Raw genomic sequence first — 25441 nt, forward strand, 5'->3', positions numbered from 1 at the left:
AAACAATGGGTGACATTTGTGGAACACAGATATGGTGGTAAAGTATGCCAAATGCAGACAGACAGGGGAGCAGAATTTATGTCTGACAATTTCAACATTGGCTTAGGAGTCTAGGTATTAGACACAGACGAATAAACCCATATACACCCGCTGAAAACAGAGAAGCTGAAAGGAGAAATGGCGTATTACAGACCATGAAGGACTCAATACTTGCAGATGCAGGCATGCGTAGAGGGTACTGGGGAGAAGCCATGAAAACAGCTAACTATTTAATAAATAGATTATGGAGTTCTGCTATGAAAAAAACTCTATATTTTTTGTTATACAGTAAGAAACCCTCATTGGCTCACCTAAGAACTTTTGGTAGTTATGCTTGGGTCCATTTATCCTAAGAGTACTAGAAGCAAGGAACAGAAAAAGACCAGAAAACTGAGGTTTATAGAATATGAGCCAGGATCCAAGGAATATAGGTTTACTGATGGAACTCAGAAAGTTGTGATTTCACGTTCTGCCAGCTTTGCAGAATACAGTAATTGGGATAGAGTACATGCCAACACAGAGGTGTTTATTCCATCACATAGACCTCAGGGAGGAGAAGCTACAGAAAACCCATCATCAGAGAAAATGGGTAGCAGGTCAGAAACTGTAAACATAAAGGAGGAGAGACCTGACATGAAAAGTGAAGATATGGAAGCACAGGAACAGGTGTTACCAAGGAGGTCGGAACGAATTAATAAAGGAGTACCTCCTGATACATACAAGGCAAGTGACATTAGAGTACGTATGTAGTTATGAACCTTGCAATTACCAAGAAATGATGTCCTTACCGAAAACAGAATGAGAAAAATGGAAGGAAACCATGGACAGGGAAATGGAATCTATGGATGTGCATCAAGTGTTCTCACCCATGAGATTACCAGAAAGAAAAAAGGCCGTGGGATGTAAGTGGGTATGTAAAAAGATGTTACAAAATAATGAATTGCCATGTAAGAGAGGCAGTAAAGAATAAACTAATAGAGTTAAAGCATTGTCTGTCTGAAAATAATTTGGCTGATGTATTAACAAAGCCTTTGAGTTCAGACAAGTATCAAAATTGGGTAAAGACGTTTGGACTAGCAGTTGTTCAGCTCTAAATGGGAGGAGTGTCAAAGTAATTATAATTTAATAGCTGACAGGCAAAAGTGATATTTGCAAAATAGGTCAGCAGAGTATTTTGGGAGTAGTATCCCTTTAAGAGACTGTGTCTGAGGGGAATGGAAGTTGGAATCTTTAGCTCACTTGAACTGTTTGTACATAACTGACTGCTTTGTATTCTGTATGCACCCTGAATGTTGTTTCATGTAGTATATTAAACCACAGTTCTTTTGATAAACCACTGTCAGATGTTTGTGATCCTGTGTTGTCACAAGAAAAAAGAAAAAAGCTGCGATAATTTATATTTTAAACAACAAAACTGACATGTTTTATTTTATGAAATACAAGCAAAATATACCAAATAATGCAATAGTAAGAATATAAAGGTTAATAGAATACAATAAATCATCTTGTACAGTCATAGCAAAGGAATCTTGCTTGAACAAATAGTAGTGTACTTGAAACATCCCCAATAGGGGAAATCCAAAATAAAGTTTAAATTCACATCTCAAAAATAAACAAACCTTTGTTGCGAGTTGTGAAACAGAAGATGTTACTTCGTCCTGAAGACATGAATCCTTGTTCTTAGTCTAAAAAAGAATAAACTATAAATTTTAAGAGTGTTTAACAAATGTTTGTGATGAATAAGAAATAACAAGAATTGTTAATATGAATAAAGGTGCTACTGGCATATAAATAACGTACTTGGTCCATTTAGTTTCCTCTCCTATTGTTTTATTAAAAACTTCCATGGCAAAACATAAAACATATGCCACTTGAACAAAGAAGGGAAGCACCCAAATAAACTTAGCAATATAAACCAAATTCTTCACTGAATTTTGATTACAAATACCAGCTGAACATATGAACAAATGCATACCAGAAAGAATACACACAGAATATACCAGAGAGATTACATTCCAGAAAGAAAGATGAAAGATAACAGAGTTATCATAAATGCCCTAGAATTCATCAATATTATGGAAAAAGAAGGCAATAGTAGTATTTCTAGACTTGGAAAAAGCCTTTGACAATTTGCAACGGGTTGCTTTTACTGAAGGTCTTAACAGAATTAATCCTGGAGAAGAATTTGAAACGTGTGGAGAACGCGTAACCATGGCAAGCAGCAAAGATGAAATACTCTCCGTAGGCTTTTCAATTAGCAAAGGCACAAGACAAGGGTGTCCATTATCCCCTTTACTTTTTGTGACTGCTCTGAAAGTCATGACCACAAGATATGAAAAGATAAAAGATAATTGGAATAAACATTCAAGGAAAGAAACACAGTATGCGAAATGCTATGCACTTGATGTAATAGTAAAATTTACTACAATATGATTATAAGCACAAAATTTTATAGTTGATGAAAGTAATAAAATATTTGGTTGCTTTTCTGAATATAAAATCAATTAAAGAAAAGAAAGATAACAGCAAGGTCCTTAACTTAAAAAGAAGAAAGTGTAAAAAAGAGACTGGCTGTGAGATAATAAAAGATCCAGTAAAATATTTAGGACTTTACTTGACAGGATGCAATAAAGACCTATTTGAAATAATTACATCAATGATTTTTTACTTTAAGTACAATTACAGTAAGAAAGATTTGAACATATATGCCAATACAACGTAGCTGTACTCAAGAAATAGATTGAAGACACTACTAGAATTGCTTAAAGAATAATAACAAGAATCAATCTGGCACAACATTGGAAAAGACAAACACAATTGGTAAACTAAAATTGAATAAGGAGGCAACAGGGAAAAAAAACCACAACAAAGGTTTAAACAAATTGAAGCAGGAATGGCTCCCCTCATATACTGAATAGCTTATCACACAGCAAGGCAAGCTAAGATGCTTGAAATATAGTTTCTGAAAAGGATGAGTTTTTTTAAAAAAAATAATTATGAAAATGATCCAAACAGAAACAAACAATAATCATACAGTAGATGTCCAAAATATAATATAAAAGTATTCAAGTAGCAATTTGCAGCTAGGGGAGAAAGGGGGAGGAGGAAGAGAAGAGAGCTACATGAATGCTTTTTAATGTAATTTTTTAAATCTTTGTTTCACCATTTTTTTAAAAAAAAAATAACCATCATTTCTGTATGTTCACACATTCTTTTCCTTTCTTTTCCTTTTTGTTTGTTTCTTTTTTGGAGATTTAGAATGTTACTGACAACAAATCAAAATCATGTTTCCATATAAACTTTCCCGGGGATCAGCCATTGCTGTGAAAACCTCTTCCTGTCAGAGGTTTCAAGTAATTGATAATAAAATTACAGGAATTAACAATTGCTCAATTATCTCAAAAATTTGATGTCTTTATTTTCTGTCATTGTGTAGGTTTCATTACTATCAACTGCACGCTATTTTCAAATTTATTAATTAGCACTGGAGATTTTATGACTGATATCTAGCCAGACAGAAACAATTCACATTTTTGAAAAACTAGCTTACAACATTAATGTACTTATCTTTAGATCAGAGAAAAAAAGGTGCTATTGATAACCATAGCTAAGATCTTTCAAACAAGATACACTAGTTTCCAACCCATTTTTTTTCAAATCTTCATAACTACCAAGTCAAAAGATATAAATCAAAGAATATTAAAAGAATACTTGCACATTCATTCTTTTGTTATAGTTTCAGAGTATGTGGTTTCCTGAATAAGATTAAAGGTAAATAAACTGCTCAGGGTCCCTTAGGTGAGATGGGTGGTGTAGAAATATAAGATAGTCAGATATATAGATAAATGTTTTATGAACGGAACTGTGAAGTGGTTTGTATTTGTGGGCTTTGTGATAATTGGAAGAATGTAAGATAGAAATATAAAAAAGCACTATTGTACATAGGCAGTCCTTGGCTTACAAGAGTTCATTTAGTGACCATTCAGTTATAAAGGCATTGAAAAAAGTGACTTATGGCTGTTGTTCACTTGCAGTATCCCCATGGTCATGTAATAAAAATTTGGATGCTTGGCAACTAGTTCATTTTTATGATGGCTGCAATATCCTGGGTCATGCAATCACCTTTTGCAACCTTCTGACAAGCAAAGTCAGTGGGGAAGCCAGATTCATTTAACCTTATTACGGTACTAACTTCACAACTGCAGTGATTCACTTAACAGTAGTGGCATGAAAGGTTATAAAATGGGGCAAGATTCACTTAACAACTGTCTCACTTAGCAACAGAAAGTATAAAATTCCTTCAATTTGGTTGCCTGAGGTTTTCAACAATTTTCTTCACCCTCCAAAGGAATGAGGATCACATGGCCTACACTTCTGTAATGGTGTGGGTGACAGGTTTACAACTGTTTCAAGTCTCATCTTTATCTGAGATTTGGGATATCAGAAGGAGGGAGGGATGGATTTCTGAATAAGTGACAACTGGCTGGCACAGGCCCAAATGGACATCCATCCCTATGTCACCCAGTCATTTCTGATGCAGCAACCTATTCGCCTTTTAGAGGATATGCCACCTCTGTATATGCAAAGGTATATATATATTTGGTGTTGAATAAAAGTCTTAGCATTAGATCATATGGTTCATCTCTTTTTGGCAGATGAACATTTGTGAAGAATCTGGTTAACTATGAATCTTGTCTATGAAATATGCTATACGGCTTCTTGATTTCTGTTTCACAGGCTTGGTAACCAGACTACTTTGGTTTTTTTAATAAATATTTTATTATTTTTTCTAATTTTACAATCATAAGTACTTAATAAGCAATGTGTTGTCTGGATCTATTAGTAATTCAGTAGTACATATTAACTTTCTCAGTCTAATCCAATGCTACGCCATCCAGTGCTTCCTTGGTCCTCTCTTCTTCTGGTAGTATGCATTTTTCCATACTGGGCAAATACAATTCTTGTTACTGTTAATACATATACAATTAAATATAGACATCTTCATCACATTTTTCTGGTATTATACATAATATCGATAGTATCAATTTATAATACCTTTTCTAGCCAAAATATATCTCAATTGCATTTGCACTTAAAATCCATTTATTCAATCAATATCCTGTTTTTCCCGTTTTAACATTTTAATTTCCCATCAATGTTCAAAATATCTCTATCGCTTATAAATTTTTCATAATAAATTATATTTGGGTAACTAAAAGCTTCCTTTATTCAAACCTTTTTGGAATTTTCATATTTCCCATCTCATAACAAAATATAATATTCTAATTACTAAACCTATCCTTCTAATTATAATATTTTTATTTCTAACAGTTATCTATTTTCTTAGCCATATTCAAACATCTGTTTAGTAGTATAATATCCCATCTAATAGGTGAGAACCTCAATTTTCTTCAGTCTTATTCTAGCTTTTTTCCTTTGCCAAATAGCTTTCCAAGTCAGTACATTTAAATCACCAAGTAGCTCTTCCTCTGTTTTTGTATATATTATTTGGAATGAGGAAAAGAATTTGGTTGAAGTGTTTTTCAAAGAATGCTCAACCCATTTATATTCATTAAACAGCCTCCATCCTTCTCCTTCAGTTTTTTTTTATTTGTCAATATTCAGCATTTCTCCTAACAGCTTTATCATCCATTCAATCAGCTCTTCTTCCTTATCCTCAAATGTGTTCTGAGATCTTGACAAGTACAATGTTTTTTCCATTTCTGGTATTATCACTGCATCTTCTAATTTTTCATTTGTCTGTATCTGTTTGTTAATTCCTTCCTTTAGGTCCTCCATCTTTGGATCCATTTCTTCTAATTTTCCTTCCATTTTCTGGGTTATTAGTCACTTCTTTGAAGTCATTGTCTGGATTTGTAAGTTTAGGTTAGAAAATTGTTCTTTTATCTCATTTGTGTTGTTTTAGTCTCATCCTGAAATAAAACAATTGTCTCTTGGATTGATTTCAATATGGAAAAAATTTCTTTCTGTAATTCATTAACATTTCTCTGTTGATATATCAAGCTGGGAGCTTTGGTGACATGTGTTGAAGAGAATTTTTTTACCATTTAAGGCTGAGTATGGAACACTCATTTTGTTTTTGTATGTAGTCTTTATAGTCCAATAGGGTCCCCAACCTAGATAAGCAGCCCAAGAGTTTTTGTTTTTCCCTTTTCCCAGCTGCAGTCTGCAAAAGTGAAAGTGTCCAGGAACAACAAATAGTCTTATGAGTCTGGGCTTGAAGCCAAGTTTTCCTTAAGCATAATAAATTGTGGTGCTATAATTCTCCACTAGATGTCATTGACACCATCTTCCAACTTTCCAAATCCAAACTTATTTTGTAAACTTTCAAATATTTTTTCTAAAAAGAAGTCTCAAAGGTACTTTTAATCCCCAAATTTCAAAGCTATAGCTTCTGACTGGCCACACGAATGTAGCCAGTCTTTCCCCTGCTGGTTTGAAGGGCTTCCTCGGATCCAGCAGAAGGGCCGCCGCCCCTCTGTAATCAACAAGGGTCCCCTCCTTCTTCGACATTTCTTTGGCTTGACTTTTGATCCTTTTTAGGGTCCCCAGTGGGGCAAAATCAAACATGGAAGATGGAGCCCCGTCTTCCTGCGCCCGACACACTGCAATGTCAAACCGGAAGTCTTGTAACCAGACTACTTTATTAGCACCATGGTTCAAGGAAGAAAATAGACTCATAAAGAACAAAATAAAGATGAAAAGAAATTTGTGAGAGACAGCAGAACTGGAAAAATAAAATGAAAGAAAACAGCAGCTAAAAGTTGAATAACTTTTTCCTAGGCAAGGAACAAACAAAATAGTAAGGTTAAGTTCATTAGAACTAATTGCAAATACTAGTCCTATAATCAATTTTCTTCCTGGGAAGGAAGATGCTTTCCCAGACCAAAGAGGCAACAGCTTAACTATGAATGCAGAAAGGTTTTCACTTTTGTTAACTATGTTGATGCTGGAGTCTTAGAATGATAACTGAGGAAGAAAATTCATTCATTTAAACAAAATGCCTTTATTTTTAGAATCAACATTCAAATGTAATATATGTGCAAAAATATTTACTGCACATTATCAAATTGTATAATTGAAAAATGAGCCATGGCCCAGAAATATTCATATGATAAACTTAATCACTCCATGACCTACCAGTCAAGAATATTCCAGAGAGCTTGGACTGACAGGCAATGTGGCTATTAAAAACAGGAGGACTGAAGTAAGATTGCAACTGGGACAGATAGAGATAGATCTCATGGGAGCCTATTAAGAATAGAAGTGTCAATTCCCACTTCTATCTAAATGCTGTTTCCTGCAGTTCTGGATGCTAGATTACTGAGACTTTTCACTTTAAGCTGCTAATGCTTAATATAAGGTCCAAGTTCCATTAAGATTCTACTTCTCAGCATCATAATCAAGGAAGAATGATGGAAAATCTGTCCTATATGACTGAGGGCTAGTTGAGTGATATTATGCGTAATCTACCTTACTAAATTTCAAATATTTCAGCAACCATTACTCTTCTTGGGAAAGAGGGAGGGCAATGATATTGAGATTATAAATGACACCAAATGCTCTGCTCCACAGGTTACTGGATGCATACATTTGTATTTAAGGTTGGGCTTAAATTGTTGCAAATGTACCATATTATTTATAGAAGTAAAGAAAAAAAATGTCTGTGCGCACATGTGCATACCTAATAGTTAACACTGAATAATTTGAATTTTTTTCCTAAAAATTAAATACTTTATTAGTATATTAGCAAACTTTTTATTAATTAGTATCAATTCAGAGATATATTTTAAGCACCATATTTTCCAAAGTGCCTTTTCATGCTGGCAGCATCTTCCCCCAAAATAGTTGTCATTAGGTCTCATAAATTAAGTTACTCAGGTTAAGCCTGCTTGACAAGCTATGCCTGCTTCACAGAGTGAGAGTTCTAATAAAAACAAAGGTCTGCAGGAAATGGCATTCAATAGGTTTTGTTTTCTATCAATTTTTGAGGTAAGCCATATATAAATATGAAGTGGCAAATGTATTATGCCAAAAGAAGAACCTAGCCATTCTCCTTCCCATTCAAGTCAAGTTCCAGCTCACACTCATAGGTTTCACTGTGAACAATCAACTATGCCAGAGGTCTCCAACCTTTCTCGGTTGGCGAACCGGAGGGAAAGGGAGGGGCCCTGAGCATGGCGACACAAGTGGACCTTATTCATGATAACAATGTGGAAGCTTACCGCAAGGAGGCTGAGGGGTTGGTGAACTGATGGTGTAAGGAAAACAGCCTAGTTTTAAATACCAGAAAAACCAGAGAGATTTCAGAAAAGGCAGGCATAGCCACACTTCTCTGTGCATTAATGATTCACCTGTGGAAATGGTTACCAGCATCAAATTCCTGGGTGTGCAGCTATTGAGTAGGCTGGCTTGTCACTCAACAGTGAGAAGCAGGCACAGCAGTGCCTGCACTTTCTGCGTCGCATGAGAAAAGCTCATCTTCCTTCCCCTGTCCTGACCACTTTCTACACGGGGATGATTGAGAGCATCCTGTCATACAGCATCACAGTTTGGTTTGGAAGCATCACTGCTTCAGACAGGAAGGTGGTGCAGAGAGTGGTGAGGATGGCCGAAAAGATCATTGGCGGTTCCCTCCCTTCCATTCAGCACATAGCACAGAAGCGTTGTTTGAACAGGGTCCATAAGATTATCTGGGACACTACTCATCCTCTTCACAACCTGTTTTCCTTGTTACCTTCTGTGAGGAGGCTTCATAGCAGAACATCCAGATTCAGAAATAGTTTCATTCCATACAACATTTATTTTTTTTATTTATTTATTTTAATTCCATTTATATCCCGCCCTTCTCCAAAGACTCAGGGCGGCTTACAAGCTTAGCAGTAGCCTTCATTCTATGTATATGCCTGCTTATTAGGGCTTTCACACACACACCAGCAGCATTATTACAAAGTCAGCTTAATTGCCCCCAACAATCTGGGTCCTCATTTTACCTACCTCGGAAGGATGGAAGGTTGAGTCAACCTTGAGCCTGGTGGGATGCGAACCTGCACTAATTGCAGGCAGCTGGTGTTACTTAAGGAGGCATTAGCCCACTGCTCCACCAAGGCTCTAACCTCTAACCTTAGCATTAACCTTGTGAACTCTCAGGCTTCCTCCTTCTGTTATATATTTAAGATGGACAGTATTTAATATTTTATTGTTATGTATATCTGGGGTGTGAGTCTATACATATGTTGTATATAGTATGTTTTAGATGTGTGTCATGTATGTTTCACTTTGAGAGTGGGCAACTAAATATCATTTTTGATGTGTGCCGTTGTGCCCACGGTAAAAAATGACAATAAAGTTTATCTTATCTTAAAAATCTGGAGTGCTTCTTGCAGAGACATTTGCAAATTTACAAATATTCCCAACTTTAAATCAAAAGATATACATATTCAAAGGAACTTTCTTTAATTGAAACAATTCATTTCATACATTTCAGCAGACAAAGCAAATTTTAATATGCATGTATTCATACTTCCCTTGTAATTTTCAAAGGCCATGCATGTAACTAAACACCCACATGGCATATTTTAATGGCCTAATTAAGCTAGTAACCTAATGTTATGCTCTCTGGTCAAACTACTGTATTTCTTTCACTTCTTTATTCAAAGGATAAGACTCTTATCTCAGCATTCCTGAAGTTCAGTTTGTCTTTGCTGTACCTTGGTAACAAGCTTTCAAACTTTGGCAGTAACTGTGCCAGTGCGTTCAATATTTCTAGAGGAATATACAAATATTCTTTTCTGGAACATTCTTCAAATGTACAAGTATTCAAGGAATTAATTAAACCAGAGCACAGCTTTTTCTCTAGAGATTAAATTTTAAGCCATTTCATCTCTTTCATTTATATTAAATAATAATCATTCATTTTATTGTTTATTTTGTGGTAAAGGTAAAGGTTCCCCCGCACACGCGTGCTAGTCGTTTCTGACTCTAGGGGCTCATCTCCGTTTCAAAGCTGAAGAGCCAGCGCTTGTCCGATGACGTCTCCGTGGTCATGTGGCCAGCATGACTAGACGCCAAAGGCGCACGGAACGCTGTTACATTCCCACTGTAGTGGTCCCTATTTTTCTACTTGCCTTTTTACGTGCTTTCGAACTGCTAGGTTGGCAGAAGCTGGGACAAGTAACAGGCGCTCACTGTTACACGGCACTCGGGATTCAACCCACCAAACTGCCGACCTTCTGATCGACAAGCTCAGCGTCCTAACCCACTGAGCCACCACGTCCCTTGTGGTAGGAAACTGCAAATTATTTCACACAATCCTATAAACTCAGACTATCAAAACTGAAGTCTGCTACATTGACTGAATCTGTTTGAGGTAATAATTGGACTTCTTAAATGAAGGTACACACATTCTCCATTCATATGTATAATTTATATGTCTTCTGCACTTTCTATAAATCTAAAAAAGAATTAATTGCTGTCATTTAAGAATTTCTTGGCTGGGAGGGAGGGAGGGAGGAAGGAAGGAAGGTTGGTTGGTTTTTGATAATACCTACTAGCTTTCCACAAGGAAACTGGAAGGAAGTTGGAAATTTCTACCAGTGCTTTTTTGCCCACCCTTGGTCATTCTGTTTCTCTGTTCAGGTAAGAAAATATTTTAGAAATGATGTCCCAATGGGGCATGGGTTGTTTAGTCAAAATTAAATCTGTTTCTTCCCTCTCTCACTCTCTCTCCTGCAACTCATCTTTTAATTATGTTTGTTCAATTTGTTTGGAAATCATTATGAGGGAGATTTTTTTAAAAAAAAGGCCCAGGAGGAAAGATTTGGGTTAACAAATCTGCAAATGTCACAAAATCTCAACTTACAAATTGTGCTGGAAAAAAAAACATATAGTTTCAGTATACATAAAGCTACACAACTCTAATCCCTATTAGAAACAAGAGGAAAATAAAAAAAGTATTTACTGCACAGTATAGGAAGGGCTAGATAGCTGTGGTTGTCTAAGATAAAAACATCTCACTGAACATTTAAAAAGGTCAGCGTTTGGTTTAGCTTGTGGCACCTTGGCATGTGTAATTCCAAGCAAACTTTCTCCAAGCAGAAAATAAGAACAATCACTTAAGAGATTTATTCTTCATAAAAAGATGTCTCAGGATAGCAATTTGTGGCAGCAAGTGACACTAAATCATCTCTTGCCTTCTGCTAGAAGGCTTCTTGCATGCAACTGATACTCTGACTTTACACTATGAATACAGAAAAACATTATTTACAGTCTTTTAAAAACATTTAAAAGATTTTCTTTCCAGATGGAAACTGCTGGAAAATCTCAGCAGTGGTTCATTGCTACAGCACAAAAATCAGAAAAGTTTGATCCTGCATGTAAGAGCTATGTCTTTGAGCAGGAACAACAATGTGAGCAAAAACTAGTTCATGCGTAGCTTCAAAAGGGTGTAAAATATCTCAGACTGCATGCCTAAAGGGCAAGGAAGAATTTTGATGTAATGCAAGATCAGTATATAAATCCAGATTTCCATAATTACTTCTGATGAAGAATCTGAGTAGCATTTTAGATTTGAAATACTCTAAATACATAGACTGTTTCAAAAGCAATTCAATGATGTTTTTGATTCTAATTTACAAAGTACTATAGTATGGCAAAAATGCAAGTATATACAAAAATACAAAAAAGCAACCCCCTCCCAGGTAGTTGTATCTTTTTTCCACAGAGGATTACATAGCATCTTTTTTGTTTAGTGCATTTTCTCAACCCCTCATTTCTTCCTTTTTATAAGTATTAAATTCTGTGCTGACAGAATTCCATTCTTTCTAATAGTACACTAGATAACATACATTAATGCCACCAAGATAGGAAAGAATCCTGAAATAGCAAAGTACCATCCGACTCTTCAATTCTTAATCTATTTTTTAAATAAACTATTTAAGTATTATAGATATTTACCTACTTTCAGACATTATTGATTTTTAATTCAAAAGATGGGAGATGAAGCTGAAGGAAACTAAGGAAAGAACTGGAACCATGGACACACTCCTAGGAGAGGAGAGCTAAACTTTAATTTTTTACACAGGTACTATCGCTGAAGTTAAGAAATGAAATGAATAATCCCAACATACATAAACATGCCTATATAATCCAATTTTCACTTTATTTCTATTTTGTTCCAAAAGTTTATTTTCCAATTTAGTAAAGGTAAAGGTAAAGGTTTCCAACTCTAGGGGCCGGTGCTCATCTCCGTTTCAAAGCCGAAGAGCCAGCACTTGTCCGAGGATGTCTCCGTGGTCATGTGGCCGGCATGACTAGACACCAAAGGTGCACGGAACGCTGTTACCTTCCCACCATAGTGGTCCCTATTTTTCTACTTGCATTTTTACGTGCTTTCGAACTGCTAGGTTGGCAGAAGCTGGGACGAGTAACAGGCGCTCACTCTGTTACGCGGCACTCGGGATTCGACCTGCCAAACTGCCAACCTTCTGATCAACATGCTCAGCGTCCTAACCCACTAAGCCACCGTGTCCCTATTTTCCAATTTATATCAATTATTTAAGTGTATATTTATATTCTATAAAATTGGCTTCATTCTTCTCATTTGATATTCTTTATTAAAATCCATCAAAAAGTATTATCTACTTCTCTCAATGTATATATTCAGGTTTCTTCAATTAATGCAAATTAAGTGTAATCATTTTAGGAGCTGTGATGTGCAGTGGTGGCACAGAGGTTAGAATGCAGTACTGCAGGCTAACTCTGCCCACAGCTAGGAGTTCGATCCTGATTGGCTCAAGGTTGACTCAGCCTCCCATCCTTCCAAGGTTGGTAAAACAAAGACCCAGATTGTTGGGGGCAACATGCTGACACTGTAAACAGCTCAGAGACTGCTGCAAAGCACTATGGAGTGATATATAAGTCTATGCACTCTTATTATTGCCATTTTACAAAATTCTTTAAATAATTTTACAATAATCCTAAATCAATAATGTGAAATGTTTCTCTTTATGTTTACTACTTACATGCAACATAATACAAGATTTAAAAAAAAAACTATCCAAAAGACCATACAAAAGAATATTTCAGGCTACTTTACTTTTCCCTTTTATTAATTTACAGATAGCAGTCCAGCCTTAGAATTATACTTTTTTAATTATAATTTTACTTATAAGACTGAGGTTTTTTTTAAAAAAAAATCCTATCAGTGCAGTTATTCATCTTTGACAGATCACTAACAATTTATACAGGCTGCAATGGGGGACAGAGGTATCTCAATGTTTTATAATTTTGTAAGCTTAGCAACAAATATGGTATATATGTAGTATTCTATAGATAGGATTCACTAACAAGAAACTCTGAACCAAACACAAATAAAACAGCTATAATCTTGCTGACTTAAACATTGTTATGTGCAATATGAGAAAAGGATAGACAGCAATCCTGTAATTCTTCATTCCAGTGCATACAAGAATATGGAAGAGTCCCACAAAAACTGCTATATTTCTATTGGATTACTGCAGCTGTGCATGCAACTATGCAGCCAGATTCTAATTTTATATATTGTGACTGTGCAAATCCTTTGAAGGAAAAGCTTACAACATGCGGGACTGCATACAAAACATGTGTCATCAAATTATTAAAATGGCCATGTTTTTTTTGAAAGAATATTACAGAAGAGTTCAAAAAGTCATTTCACGTGAGAAAAGTTAAACCTTAGTTTAAGTGGCTTAAAATGGGATAAAACCCAATCTTCATATTAAGAAAGTTTAAGATGAGAGATATCTAATGAACTTTGTTAGAGGAAAGAAGAAATAGTTCCAAAAAGAAACAAGACTTAAACTAAAATAAGGACAAGAATCTTGAAGTATATGACCTCCTCTCGTAAAGAATCCTATAACAAAGACAAATTATGATTTAAATGCATTAAGGAAGATAGTAAAAAGGACAAGAAGGTTTAATAAAAAGTAGAAAGAATTACTGAAATAAATTTGATAAACAAGCTGAATAACTACAAGAAATTGGAATCAGCCTCTCATTGGCTGCAGATACTCAATCTTCATCCCCCCACCTCCTTTGGTGATTATAATGTGGAGAGGCAGCAAAGGTTGTAAAGAGCTCCTCCAAAAGTAAAAGTTTTATTTTATTTTACTTTATTTTTATTTTAACTTTTTAACCTCTTTTAATATTGTATTTTAACCTACCCCTTTTAAACTTTTTAAACCCATTTTAACCTTTTAAGCCATAGTTTTAAACTTTTTTTAAAAAACCTGTTTTAACAAACCTGAATGGGGAAAAGAAGGAAGAGACAGCACTCTGCAGCAGAAAGTATATCCAAGCCTTTGAAGCAGCAGAAAATGGAGGATTATATTGCAAACAGACAGTCTGCTCCAGTAAGTAACTCATTCTCAGGCACCTTATCAGATAAATTTAATTTATGTGACTCATTGGAATGGGACTTACAAACCGAACTGGAGAGCAGACAGCGTGTGGAGTTGTCCTCCTCCCTCTCGGAGAATGGCTCCCCTCCTTGGAATCCAGCAACAGCCTTTTTTACACAGGAGGGAGATGTAGCAAATTTGAAGGGGGAAAATGTGACAGACTTCCTCTCTAGACAATGTTTGCTTACAGCTCAAACTGTAAACTCAATATATGATCTCTTGTCAATTGCCATAAATAAGGTCGACTGCCTGAAAGAATCTTTTGCAAAGTTTGTTAGGAGCCACCCAAATACTGTAGAAGGACTTGGGAGGATAACCATGGACAGACATGGGATGGCTAACTCAGAAAATGAAAGTAGAGAAGGACCTTGTTCTCCTCCCAAAAATTTAAACACCTAACAGAGAAAACACTCAATCAGGCAAAGGTCTAAGAGATGACCAATATAACTACAGTCTGCAAACTAATCAGGTTACTTTGCAAATTTATGACGAGAGTAAATAGAGGGCGTTGGAGCAATAGAAAAGCTATTAGGCTGTCCCTGAGCCAGCTGCTCCGCTGTGAATTCACTCTGATAGATCTACTACATGCAGAGTGGCTGCCAGCAAGAACACAATGTATGAGAATTCTCCTATCGTTCAAGCAGCCCACAATTCCCTCCATGCTCTTCAGAATGAAACCCTTTCTGAGCATTTTCTCAATATTTCCAATAAGGGTCTTTTGTTCAGAAAAAGTGTGCCCACTCCTGAAACAGCGTCATCAAGAGGGAACTGTCGCTTTAAATCTAGGCTGCAACAGCCCTCACACTACTAAGCCTGAGGCTGCTGCAACTGAACTGACCCTGAGAAAGCAAAGAAGCAATATACGAACTGTGTTACCCACAGCTGCAGGAACTGCTGAGGATGTGCCAGAGGAAATGTTGATTGACCTATTCAGTGCATTGCCAGAACCTGAGCAAGTGAACATCATTCAAAGATTGGATGACCTAAAAGAGGCACTGACAACTCAATCTACAGCAAAGCCTCTATTTAATTTGGCTCCACTAACCACGCAACCTTGTGACAAGATACTTAATCAACAATCTGCCTTTACCTCAACAGTAAAAAAGGTGTTGTCACACAGGCTGAGAGTGGAGTAACTGCACTGACTGACCCAGTCTCTGAGAAACAACTGAAAGACAAAGGGCTTCATCACACAGTGCCCCCTAAGCTGACAAACACTAAGGACATAATCCAGCTTACATCCTCATTTGATTTAGAAGTTCCCACAACATCTTTCCACAAGATGAACCCTCAGCCATGCCCCTCCAAAAATGGACATAAATCTACATTTATAGACTTAAGCCAGAGTACCTGCCCATTGGAAAAAGGATCATTCTTGGAGCAAGAGCGGAGGCACGCTGGCGGCCGAGATGTAGAGGAGCAACAGCAAGTTCTGCAACCCATGAGGAGAAATATCGAACCTCACAACAACTGTGTTTATATGGGAAGCTTAGATGATATTGACCCAGCTCCAATGTCAAGTTGACATCTGGCATTTCTACCATCTAGCCAATCAACCACGTCAGACCACCTTGCTTCTGAGAACCCCATACATTTGATGACTTGGAACATAGCTGGCTGGAAAGGGATGGTTGATAGTGGACTAATGAGCTTTCTCTCTAGATTTGACGTAATAGCCTTTCAAGAAACCTGGCTAACTGAAGTGGATGAACCAGTACAATTGCCAGGCTTTCAGGGATGGGCCTCCCCAGCCCTAAAAACAAAGAACAAAGGGAGACCCTCTGGTGGGCTATGCATTCTTATAAAGCAAGAGTTGCAATGGCAGGGAGAGAAATTATATAACAAAGATAAGTATCCGTACTTTCTAGCTGTCAAATTTGAATATGACCAGTTTGAGTTAATATTGGTAAATGTGTACATTCCTCCAAGCACATCCCAGCACTATAATTTTGAATATTGGATGGGCTTGGAAGTTATCTTAGAAGATATATCTATACTGTACCCTCAGTCCATAGTGATATTATTAGGAGATCTGAACGCTAGACTGGGTCCCTCTCTGTATGAGCTTGCCCAGAAGAACGGAATCCCAGGGGAGTTCTTTGATAACCATCCTCAGTGGCTCTCGAGAGACTGTAAAAGTAATGCCGCTGGCCTGTTCCTAGTCTCCTTAATTTTTAAGGGTAATCTCCAAATTTTGGGAGGTAAGGACAAGAATTACACATACCCTTATACATACCACTCAGCCAATTCAAGTAGTGTACTGGATCTCTTTTGTGTGTCTAGAGATAAGGCTAACCTCTTCTCAGAGGTCACAGTACACCTTAGCGACAATAGCGATGATCAGCCTGTAAGTGTGACATTGCGAGGCCACTCAGATTTAAGACCATATAACATGGCTGACAGATGGCTCACCAAAAAGGTACCAAAATAAAAGGTTAATTTGGGCCAAAGTTGATACTAAGGCAATATTAGAATGCCTTAAAACAGAGAATGCTACTAAGTGGGCTAGAACAATCCAGTCATCTACTACTGACTGGATGTCAGCCTTCAATGCATTCTCCAATCTTTGTAACATACTGAAGAAACACCTAACAGCTAAACCTACTACAAAAAGAGCCCAAGTGGGTAGACCTCGCTGGTTTGATCCTGATTGCCAGCGACAGAAAAATAAATTGAAGGCAGCCATGAGGCTTGCCCAGAGGAATCCTACTGCCCATATACAAGCTAAGATGCTGCACACAAGAAGGGAATATAAAAAAACTCTAACATTAAAGAAAAAACGTTTTGCCATTTCAATCTGGTCAGAACTTGAGTTGGCTGCCAGAAGTCATAATTCAGTATTATTTTGGCACTCTGTAGCAGGTATCCTGAAGGGAACGGAGATTTGCATTTGACATACCAATCTCTGCTGCGGACTGGGAGAATTATTACCAGTGCTTGTTTGCCCCCACCGAATCGGTAAAGAAATTATTTTTAAACAGTGATTTGGTAAATCCTAGAACTCTCCCCCCTTGGCCACCACTCTCAGAAAAGGAGATACAGTCCATCATTAAAAGCTTAAAGAGCAATAAAGCCCCGGGCGAGTATTTTTTACCAGCAGAATTATTTAAGAAATTTCCCAACTGGTGGGCCCCTGTATTAGCAGGTCTTTTTACACACATAAATAACACCTGCCATATACCAGATGGGTGGAAGATGGCAATAGTTGTCCCCATATATAAAAAAGGGAATAAAAAGGATCCTAGTAATTATAGGCCTATCAGCCTGATTGACATTGTAGCAAAAATATATGCTAGGTACCTTTTGAACAGAATTGAAATCTGGGTAGAGGAAAACAACATCCTCACAGAAGACCAAGCAGGTTTTAGACAAAACAGATCTACTATTGATAACTGCTTTGTCTTGAACCATCTAATTGCCAAATATGCCTATAAGAGGAGACCCCTGTTTGCTGTTTTTATAGACCTTACAGCAGCATTTGATATGGTAAATAGAGACGTAGTATGGAGTAAATTGACATCTCTTAAAATAGAACCCAGACTCCTGGCCTTGATTAAAGCCCTTTACACAAGTACCTGTTTGAGGGTGCGGTATGGGGTTAATGGGGCCCTGACTAACAGGATTCACACAAATAAAGGGATAAGGCAAGGGTGTATCCTGGCCCCATTATTAATTTATACATCAATGACTTGCCAGGGTTAATGAAGGATACCATGGTACACATGCCGATGATCCTAAACACTTACTGTAACAGCTTGCTTTATGCTGATATGATTTTATTATCATACTCACAAGTAGGATTACGTAGGCTATTAAGAAGATTCAGCTCTTATTGCCAGGATACAGTAACTCCCTAATCATTAGCAAATCCAAATCGAAAATAATGGTGTTTGGAAGAAACCATCAGAGACATAAGTGGCAATTAGATGGTGAACCAATTGAGCAGGTTAATACCTTTGTATATTTGGGAGTAACTTTTTCCAAGACTGGATCTTGGGCCTGCCATCATCAACGGAGTACATTTAGAGCAAAAGCCCATTTGAACTTATTGCTCAAACTAAAGAACCATAGTTACCCAGGGTCCCTAGCTCCATTACTCAAGGTTTATAAGGCTAAGGTTACGACAATGCTCTTGTATGGAGCAGAAATTTGGGGTCTTTATTCAACCACAGTTTTAGAACAAACACAGTCCCAGCATCTGAGATGTATTTTAGGTGTAGATCCAAGAACATCTGCTGCAGCAGTTAGAGCTGAATTGGGAATTCATACAATTCAGGCATTATCTAAAATTAGAGCTTATAACTACTGGTGCAAAGTTAATGAAATGGAGACTGATAGACTCCCCAAATTATGCCTACTAGAACAAATAAAACTACAATCACAAATCTCCTGGATCACCAAACTAACAAATTTTGTAAGAAGCTGTGGCCTTCCTGTCTCTTGCGTAACAGGAGAACAATCCCCAAAAAGAGTTGCCCAAAGAATGAAGAATATAGAAGCACAAAATGATATAGCTATCCTTAGTAAGGTGGGTAACTTGAAATGGCTGAGTAAATACAAACGTACTTTTCAGGTAGACAGTTAATTGAAGTTACAACTCCAGAAACATCTTAGGGACATATTTACCAGAGCGAGATTCGAACAGCTTGACACAATGGTCAAATATGGGAGATTTCATGCTATACCCTACAATGAGCGTCTCTGCATTTGCGGAGCAGTAGAGGTAGAGGACCTGGCTCACATCCTATTTGACTGATGCCTGTATAAGAGGGTGAGAGACAGGTATCTTGGTCTATATACCAAACAAATGACCCATTGGGATCCCACATCAAAATAACTTACCTTATGTCCAGCCAGAACTTGAAAATAGCATTTAACGTAGCACAGTACTTAAACAAAATGGTCCAGTTGAGATCTGCATATGTGGGACTGATTGGGGTAGATTGCAAGGGCGACTCCGAAATATAATGTTATCATATTTTATCTATATCTTAAATTTGTATTTTATTACTATTCATCTTAAATTGTATTTTATTTTAATTCCATTTTAAATTGTATTTTATCAAATTCCATTTTGGATTGCTTTTATCAAGTTTTGGTGACGGTTTGTTGCTGGAACTTTGCACTTTGATATGGCCCAAGGGCTAATCAATAAAGTTGTTGTTGTACAAGAAATTGGCCCACATGTACGAGTTCTGAACAAATAAATGAAAAATCAGATATATTTAAAGAAAATGTACAGTTGGAAAAGTAGAAAAAAGGTTTGTTTGTTATTAGTAGGTGAAAGAAAATATCTTACTAAATTGCAGTTATTCAAATCAGGCATATTGGGATCAGCAGGCAAACAATACAGAAAAAAAATCCATGCCTTATTCCAGGGCTGCCAAATCCATGTTCAATAAGGACAATAAGTAAGTATAGCGGGAACAAGACCCCTACAATGTTAGTGGTACCTCCTTTCATTAAAATCAGGGTTAATTTCCTGTCTAACTGTAGAGTCAGTAGGGCACTTGATCCCACCCTTTAATCCCTCAGAAATTGAAAGTATGTCACTATCAGAGTTTATATACGACAGAAATATCTGGACAGAAAATATATAAAAAATATAGCTTTAGGAAACTAGTAACATTGAACAAATTTCCTTACCAACTCTATTACTTTTATAAGAGTACTTATGTCCTTGAAAGACCAAAGCAGTCTTTAGCTCCTTGATCCTCTATTACTTAAATGCAATTTTATATATGTAGCCAGCATCAAACCACAGCCACTTATCCTGAAGAAGCTCAATTGCAGCTAAAATATATAAATCATCAGGCTGGTCAAACATGAATGCTTCAGGTGTTTAGTGACCAAACGTTCACCTGTTCTTTAGATGTCCTGAATTTCCTCAGGAGGAAAGCTGAGCTTTCTGAGGTGCTATAAACACTGCCTATACAAAAAGTATCAAAGCCTCCTAAAGGCACATGACCAACAGATGGAATAAAAGTCCAACCAAGAAAGAAAGGAGTCAGTGGCTATCAAATTTGGGAGGAAAACCATGCAATTCAGTTAAACTGGGTATCCTTTTTAGATGAATAATCTATATTATTGAAAGAAAACTACAGAGACATATTCATGAAGTCAATATAAGTCAAGCTCGGCTCAAAGGAGACTTTATGTCTACTTGTAGGTGCATTTTTTAATGTTTTAGAGTACTTAGGTATTCATGAAACCGGAAAGCAAACAGTAAGTTACAGGTAGCATTTAAAGCACAAATTAATGCAAGAGAGTCATATTAGAGCTCATAGCCTGTAACTATCCCTAAATAGGGAAGGCATTACATTAACATTCAGAAACAGATTATTCCTTGTCACAATAATATAGAGCTAATATCTTACATCTCTCAGAAAATCATGTAACATTTTGCTAAAATGTTTTGAGCGTGGATAGAGTGACAATACTATACAGTACAGTAAAGGTAAAGGTTCCCCCGCACATGCGTGCTAGTCGTTTACAACTCTAGGGGCCGGTGCTCATCTCCGTTTCAAAGCCAAAGAGCCAGCGCTTGTCTGAGGACGTCCCCGTGGTCATGTGGCCGGCATGACTAGACACCAAAGGCGCACGGAACGCTGTTACCTTCCCACCGTAGTGGTCCCTATTTTTCTACTTGCATTTTTACGTGCTTTCGAACTGCTAGGTTGGCAGAAGCTGGGACGAGTAACAGGTGCTCACTCTGTTACGCGGCACTCGGGATTCGACCCGCCAAAGTAGGCTAGCTCTTTATGGTAGGGAGAGTACAGGTAGGAAAAACAAATAAACATGCTAATTGTTGCAAAGTAAAGCAAAAGTTGAACATTCCCAATTTTTTAAAAGCTTTATTTTTTATTGTTTCAGGCAAAGCTGCTATATTTAATAAAGTTATGACCAACTTAAAGTGAATAAATTACATCTCATTACTGGGTCTGTTAAGATGGAATATAAAATGGTACAGGTGACTCAAACAGGTGCTGTAAGGTCTCTTCCAGTTTTCCACTGCTGTTTCCTAGTCTTCATTTAAGTAAGGAAAACAAGTACTTCTCTTGCTCAGAATGCAGGATTAATAATATCTGCACTTAGGAAAAGCACATGGCCAAATGAGCAGGGACATTAATTACATCATTAAAAGTGCTAAGAAGATAACAAAAGGACTGCTTTTTGTAAAATAAGAAGAGCTTATTTCTTACTAATAAAACAGCGATTTGGAACATGTCGCTTGCACTGAATAGGCTCTATCTATAGAACTATAAAAAATCTGAGAACTTACCTTACATCTATTGTAATTTAAACAGGTATATTATTTACCAACTGCAAATCTATTATATTTATTTATGAATTTTTAATGTGGCAATAAATAATGTTATAATTTTAAAACAACATTAAATGTTCTGCATAATTGCTTGACAATATTTTTTTTTACATTTCTCTATTTTCATCAGAAATTAATCTCTTTAGATATTTCAAGTAACATTTAATCTGAGAGTAAACCCCTCTGAAATAATGATACACACCTCTGAGCAGATGAGGCATCATACGTACATTTTAAGGACCTATAATTGCACACCTATATTTGCAATCCTAAATAAACTTTACTTCACTAAACATTATGGAATCTATTTCAATATAAAGTGCATAGGACTATGTTATTAGTACTCTGTAATAAGAAAAATAATTTTGGAAGTTTAGGAGATCTATTTTAAAGTGCATATAATTTAGATTTTAAAATTCAAGCATTCATGATAATGTTTATTTCATTTCTCCACACCATTCACTTCTGAAAAAGTGGCAAAAAATTAATGGACTTGTTATAAAGCAAAGAAATACTGGAGTAGGGGAGGATCACATCTTAATACAGAAAATTCTTAAAGTGAATATAAAGATAAAAACCAGAGACTTTTCTTTTGGGCATAATGAATGAAGAACTTGAAAAAAAAATAAAACTTTGATGTTATATAATGCTGAAAGCAGCAATAATACACTATGCACAAAAATGGAAGGCTACTTTAATTTACAGTGGACAAATGGCTGCAAAAGTAGATGGAATTAGCAGAGATAGCTAAATTGATTTGCTTTGATTATAGAAAATAATACAATTAATTTTGTTTCTATTTGGAAACCACTTTTGAACTTTGTGCTTGAGGTGGAAAAAAGTGAAACTTTGATTTTGGATTTTGCTGATTAGATAGGTTGATGTTATAAAAACTGCTAGTATATATTATTATACTGTATAGTAAAAAGCTGAAGTTGTATATATTCTATTGTGCCAAAAAGAGTAGGAAGTTGATGCTTTTTCTTTTCCTTTTCTCCTACACTTTTCCCTCTTCCCCTTTTCCTCCCCTATTTTCTCATTTTTCATTTGTCTTTCTATTTCTGTATTTTACATTTTGATAAACTAATAAAAATTGAGAAAAAGTGGAGAAAAATTAATATAAAAATCTTATATCCTTTTAATTAAAACATGTCTTCAATTGCTATTAAAATGCAGATTATGTAGATTCTAAGTTATAAAAAGTATTTACGTATATCTGAAGATAGGTTAGCATGCTCAAGTGCAACAAAATTCTACCTCAAGTTTTACGACTCCTTGTTTTGAATAAAACTGTGAGAATGTCAACAGTGCACTCTTTTAGTGCCCCTTATTTTTTGTTACGTTTAACTGATACGAAATGTAATTTTACTTATTATATTTAATTAAAAATATAATCGGACACCTCAGTTCAAAAGCACAGACAAAAGTTCTTTAAGCATGAAGCAGAGGTTTAACACTGCTGTGTGGGGCATTTTTAGGGAAAGATTGAAAATAGCTTTTCAGAGGATAAACAGCAGCACATACCAGTTCCTTCTTGCCATGAGACTCACTATTAAGGCATCCAAGGAGAACAGAAAGTGATTACTCACAATGCCAGATCAGTTATTAAAAAGAAAAACAAAACACCAAGATGCTGGCCTGGGTAAAGGCCAAAGGGAGAAAAAGCACACAGTGTGTGTTCTGTGAACAAGAACAAAAGGTGACAGAACCACCAGGGCAGAACTACGATCCACAGAACATAGCACTCTGTGACTTTTACCTGAGCTGAAAAGGTGCCTGCTGGAGATGGTGGAGATGGCGTTTCCTGCTGATGGCTGTCTTCTTCCTCTGGTGAATCATCCAGGAGAACTTTACCGCTCTTGTTGAGTTTCCACATTATGAGTGGAGGCGGGAGGGAGAGGAAGAGGAAGGGGGGAGGAGGTAAAAACTGGCCTGGTCCTTATTTATGCCTGAGAAAGTTTGAGAAAGAACCAGGTGAAATGGCAATGACTTTGCTATTGTGCCACTAGCCTACAGATATTAAAGCTTTCCGGTGAAACAGCTAAAGGAAAGCTAAACAGGTCGATCCTAAGATGTGCCTGGCAGACTTCCAGAAAAGCCACTGTCCGCGGGGGGGGGGAGGGGGGGGGAGAAAAAGAAAAAAAAGGACGAGAAACAAAGTGAAACGCGCAACCGACCGCGCGCACATTACACGGAGAGCGCCTTCTCTGCTGGGTTTGTCGTACAGAGCAGGTTTCTTCCCTCACTCTCCGAGCGTAAGCCCATTGCTCTTCCGAGGGTCAAATAAATAGATGGGTCCCGCTGACTCAGGCACGTAAAAGGGGTGGGTGCCGTCTGTACGTGCTCAGAGGCATCTTGGCAGAGAAAGGGGGCGGGCGGGAGACGCCACGAAGTGCGAGAAACGGCAAAGAGGGCAGTCGCCCGACCTTAAGGCTCAGCGCTGGGGGTGGGGGGGGAGACAAGGAACCCACCTCCTTCCCGCCCCCTCCCTAATTTTCTCTGGTAAAGCTTATCGCCGTCACTCCACCACCACCACCACCACCCCCCCTCCAGAGACGCTCATCGCGCGGGGGGGTGGGGTGAGGGGAGTCGCTACTGCTGCCGCCGCGGCCAAGGTTGGGATGTCAGGCTGCCTCCCCGTCCACCCACCCCGACCCGACCCTTCCCGGCCCCTCACCTGTGACCGTTCCGCGTCGTCGTCGTCAGAGCCGCCACAGCAGCGTAGAAGAGCCTGAGAGCGGCCGCTGCCATGTTTGCAGCTGACTGGGCGATGGGAGGGAGCCGGAGCGAGGAAGAGCGCGAGCGGCAGTGGCAGGGAGGGAGGGAGGGAGGGAGGGGGGGGAAGAGCGCGTGCAAGAGAACAGGGGCTTTGCTACGTCGCCACAGTAACCTGGCAGAGCGCGCGCGGGCGCGCGGCACCCACCATAAAGGGGAGGGGGGAGAGAGAAAGAGAGGTGGGGTGGGGGGGGGAGAAACGGGGCTGAGCTTTCCCCCAAGACCCACTGTGCTCGCCTCGCGCTTTCCGCATTGGTGGTGCGGGAGGGGGGGAGGGAATTCCTCGAAAACTCGTGACCTAACTTAAATGCCTGCGGGGCAAAAGTGGATCCGTCATCCTCTTTCTCGGCCAGTCCTCTTTCTCCAGCCCACCGACCAATTCATGCGAGACCTTTCCCCCCCCCCTTTCCTTGGCTTGCAGGAATGAAATTTTAACAGTGCCGTAGCTTCTAAAAGTCGCGCGTACAGAGAAAAGCCGCCTTCCTATCTGCGTCCCGCCAAATTGCACTTCCTCGGGCGTACTTCGGGGATTTTAAACACGGACCACGAAGGCCCACCTCAGTATTTCGGGGTGCTTGTTCTTTTGATAGCAGACGGGAGCCGCCTTGACTTCCTATAGTTTTTAAGGCGACACAAAATTGGGGAGGGGGGGGTGGAGGTTGTGCTGCAAGAGGCTGATGGAGGAGACTACCGTCCAATAAAGCTCATGCCATAAAATTGAAATGCCACAAGGCTTCTGTGTTGCTTTCCCGTGGACCGAGGGCTAATTTGGTTAGTAGTTTAAGACACTAGGTTAGAAACTGGGGAACTGAGGTCCAGTCCTACTTTGGGCTTAAAGCCATTC

At 37.9% G+C, this 25441-nt stretch overlaps 1 protein-coding gene across 2 annotated transcripts in view; it reads right to left on the reverse strand.

Moving 5' to 3' along the window:
• TDRP (testis development related protein) overlaps positions 1-24621 on the reverse strand; it is a 39934-nt gene extending 15313 nt beyond the window's left edge. The window contains exons 1-3 of one of the 2 annotated variants that reach the window (XM_081341535.1): positions 24500-24621; positions 23582-23771; positions 1659-1724 (exon numbers count right to left, since the gene is read on the reverse strand). In XM_081341535.1, the coding sequence (XP_081197661.1) occupies positions 1659-1724; positions 23582-23698 (183 nt within the window). In that variant the 5' untranslated portion in view covers positions 23699-23771; positions 24500-24621. The remainder of the gene's footprint in view (positions 1-1658; positions 1725-23581; positions 23772-24499) is intronic. The other variant, XM_081341536.1, reaches the window with a different exon arrangement.
• Positions 24622-25441: the final 820 nt, after the last annotated feature.

This window comes from Vipera berus (assembly GCF_964194415.1).
Source record: "Vipera berus genome assembly, chromosome: 1".
In the NCBI taxonomy this organism is placed as follows: domain Eukaryota; kingdom Metazoa; phylum Chordata; class Lepidosauria; order Squamata; family Viperidae; genus Vipera; species Vipera berus.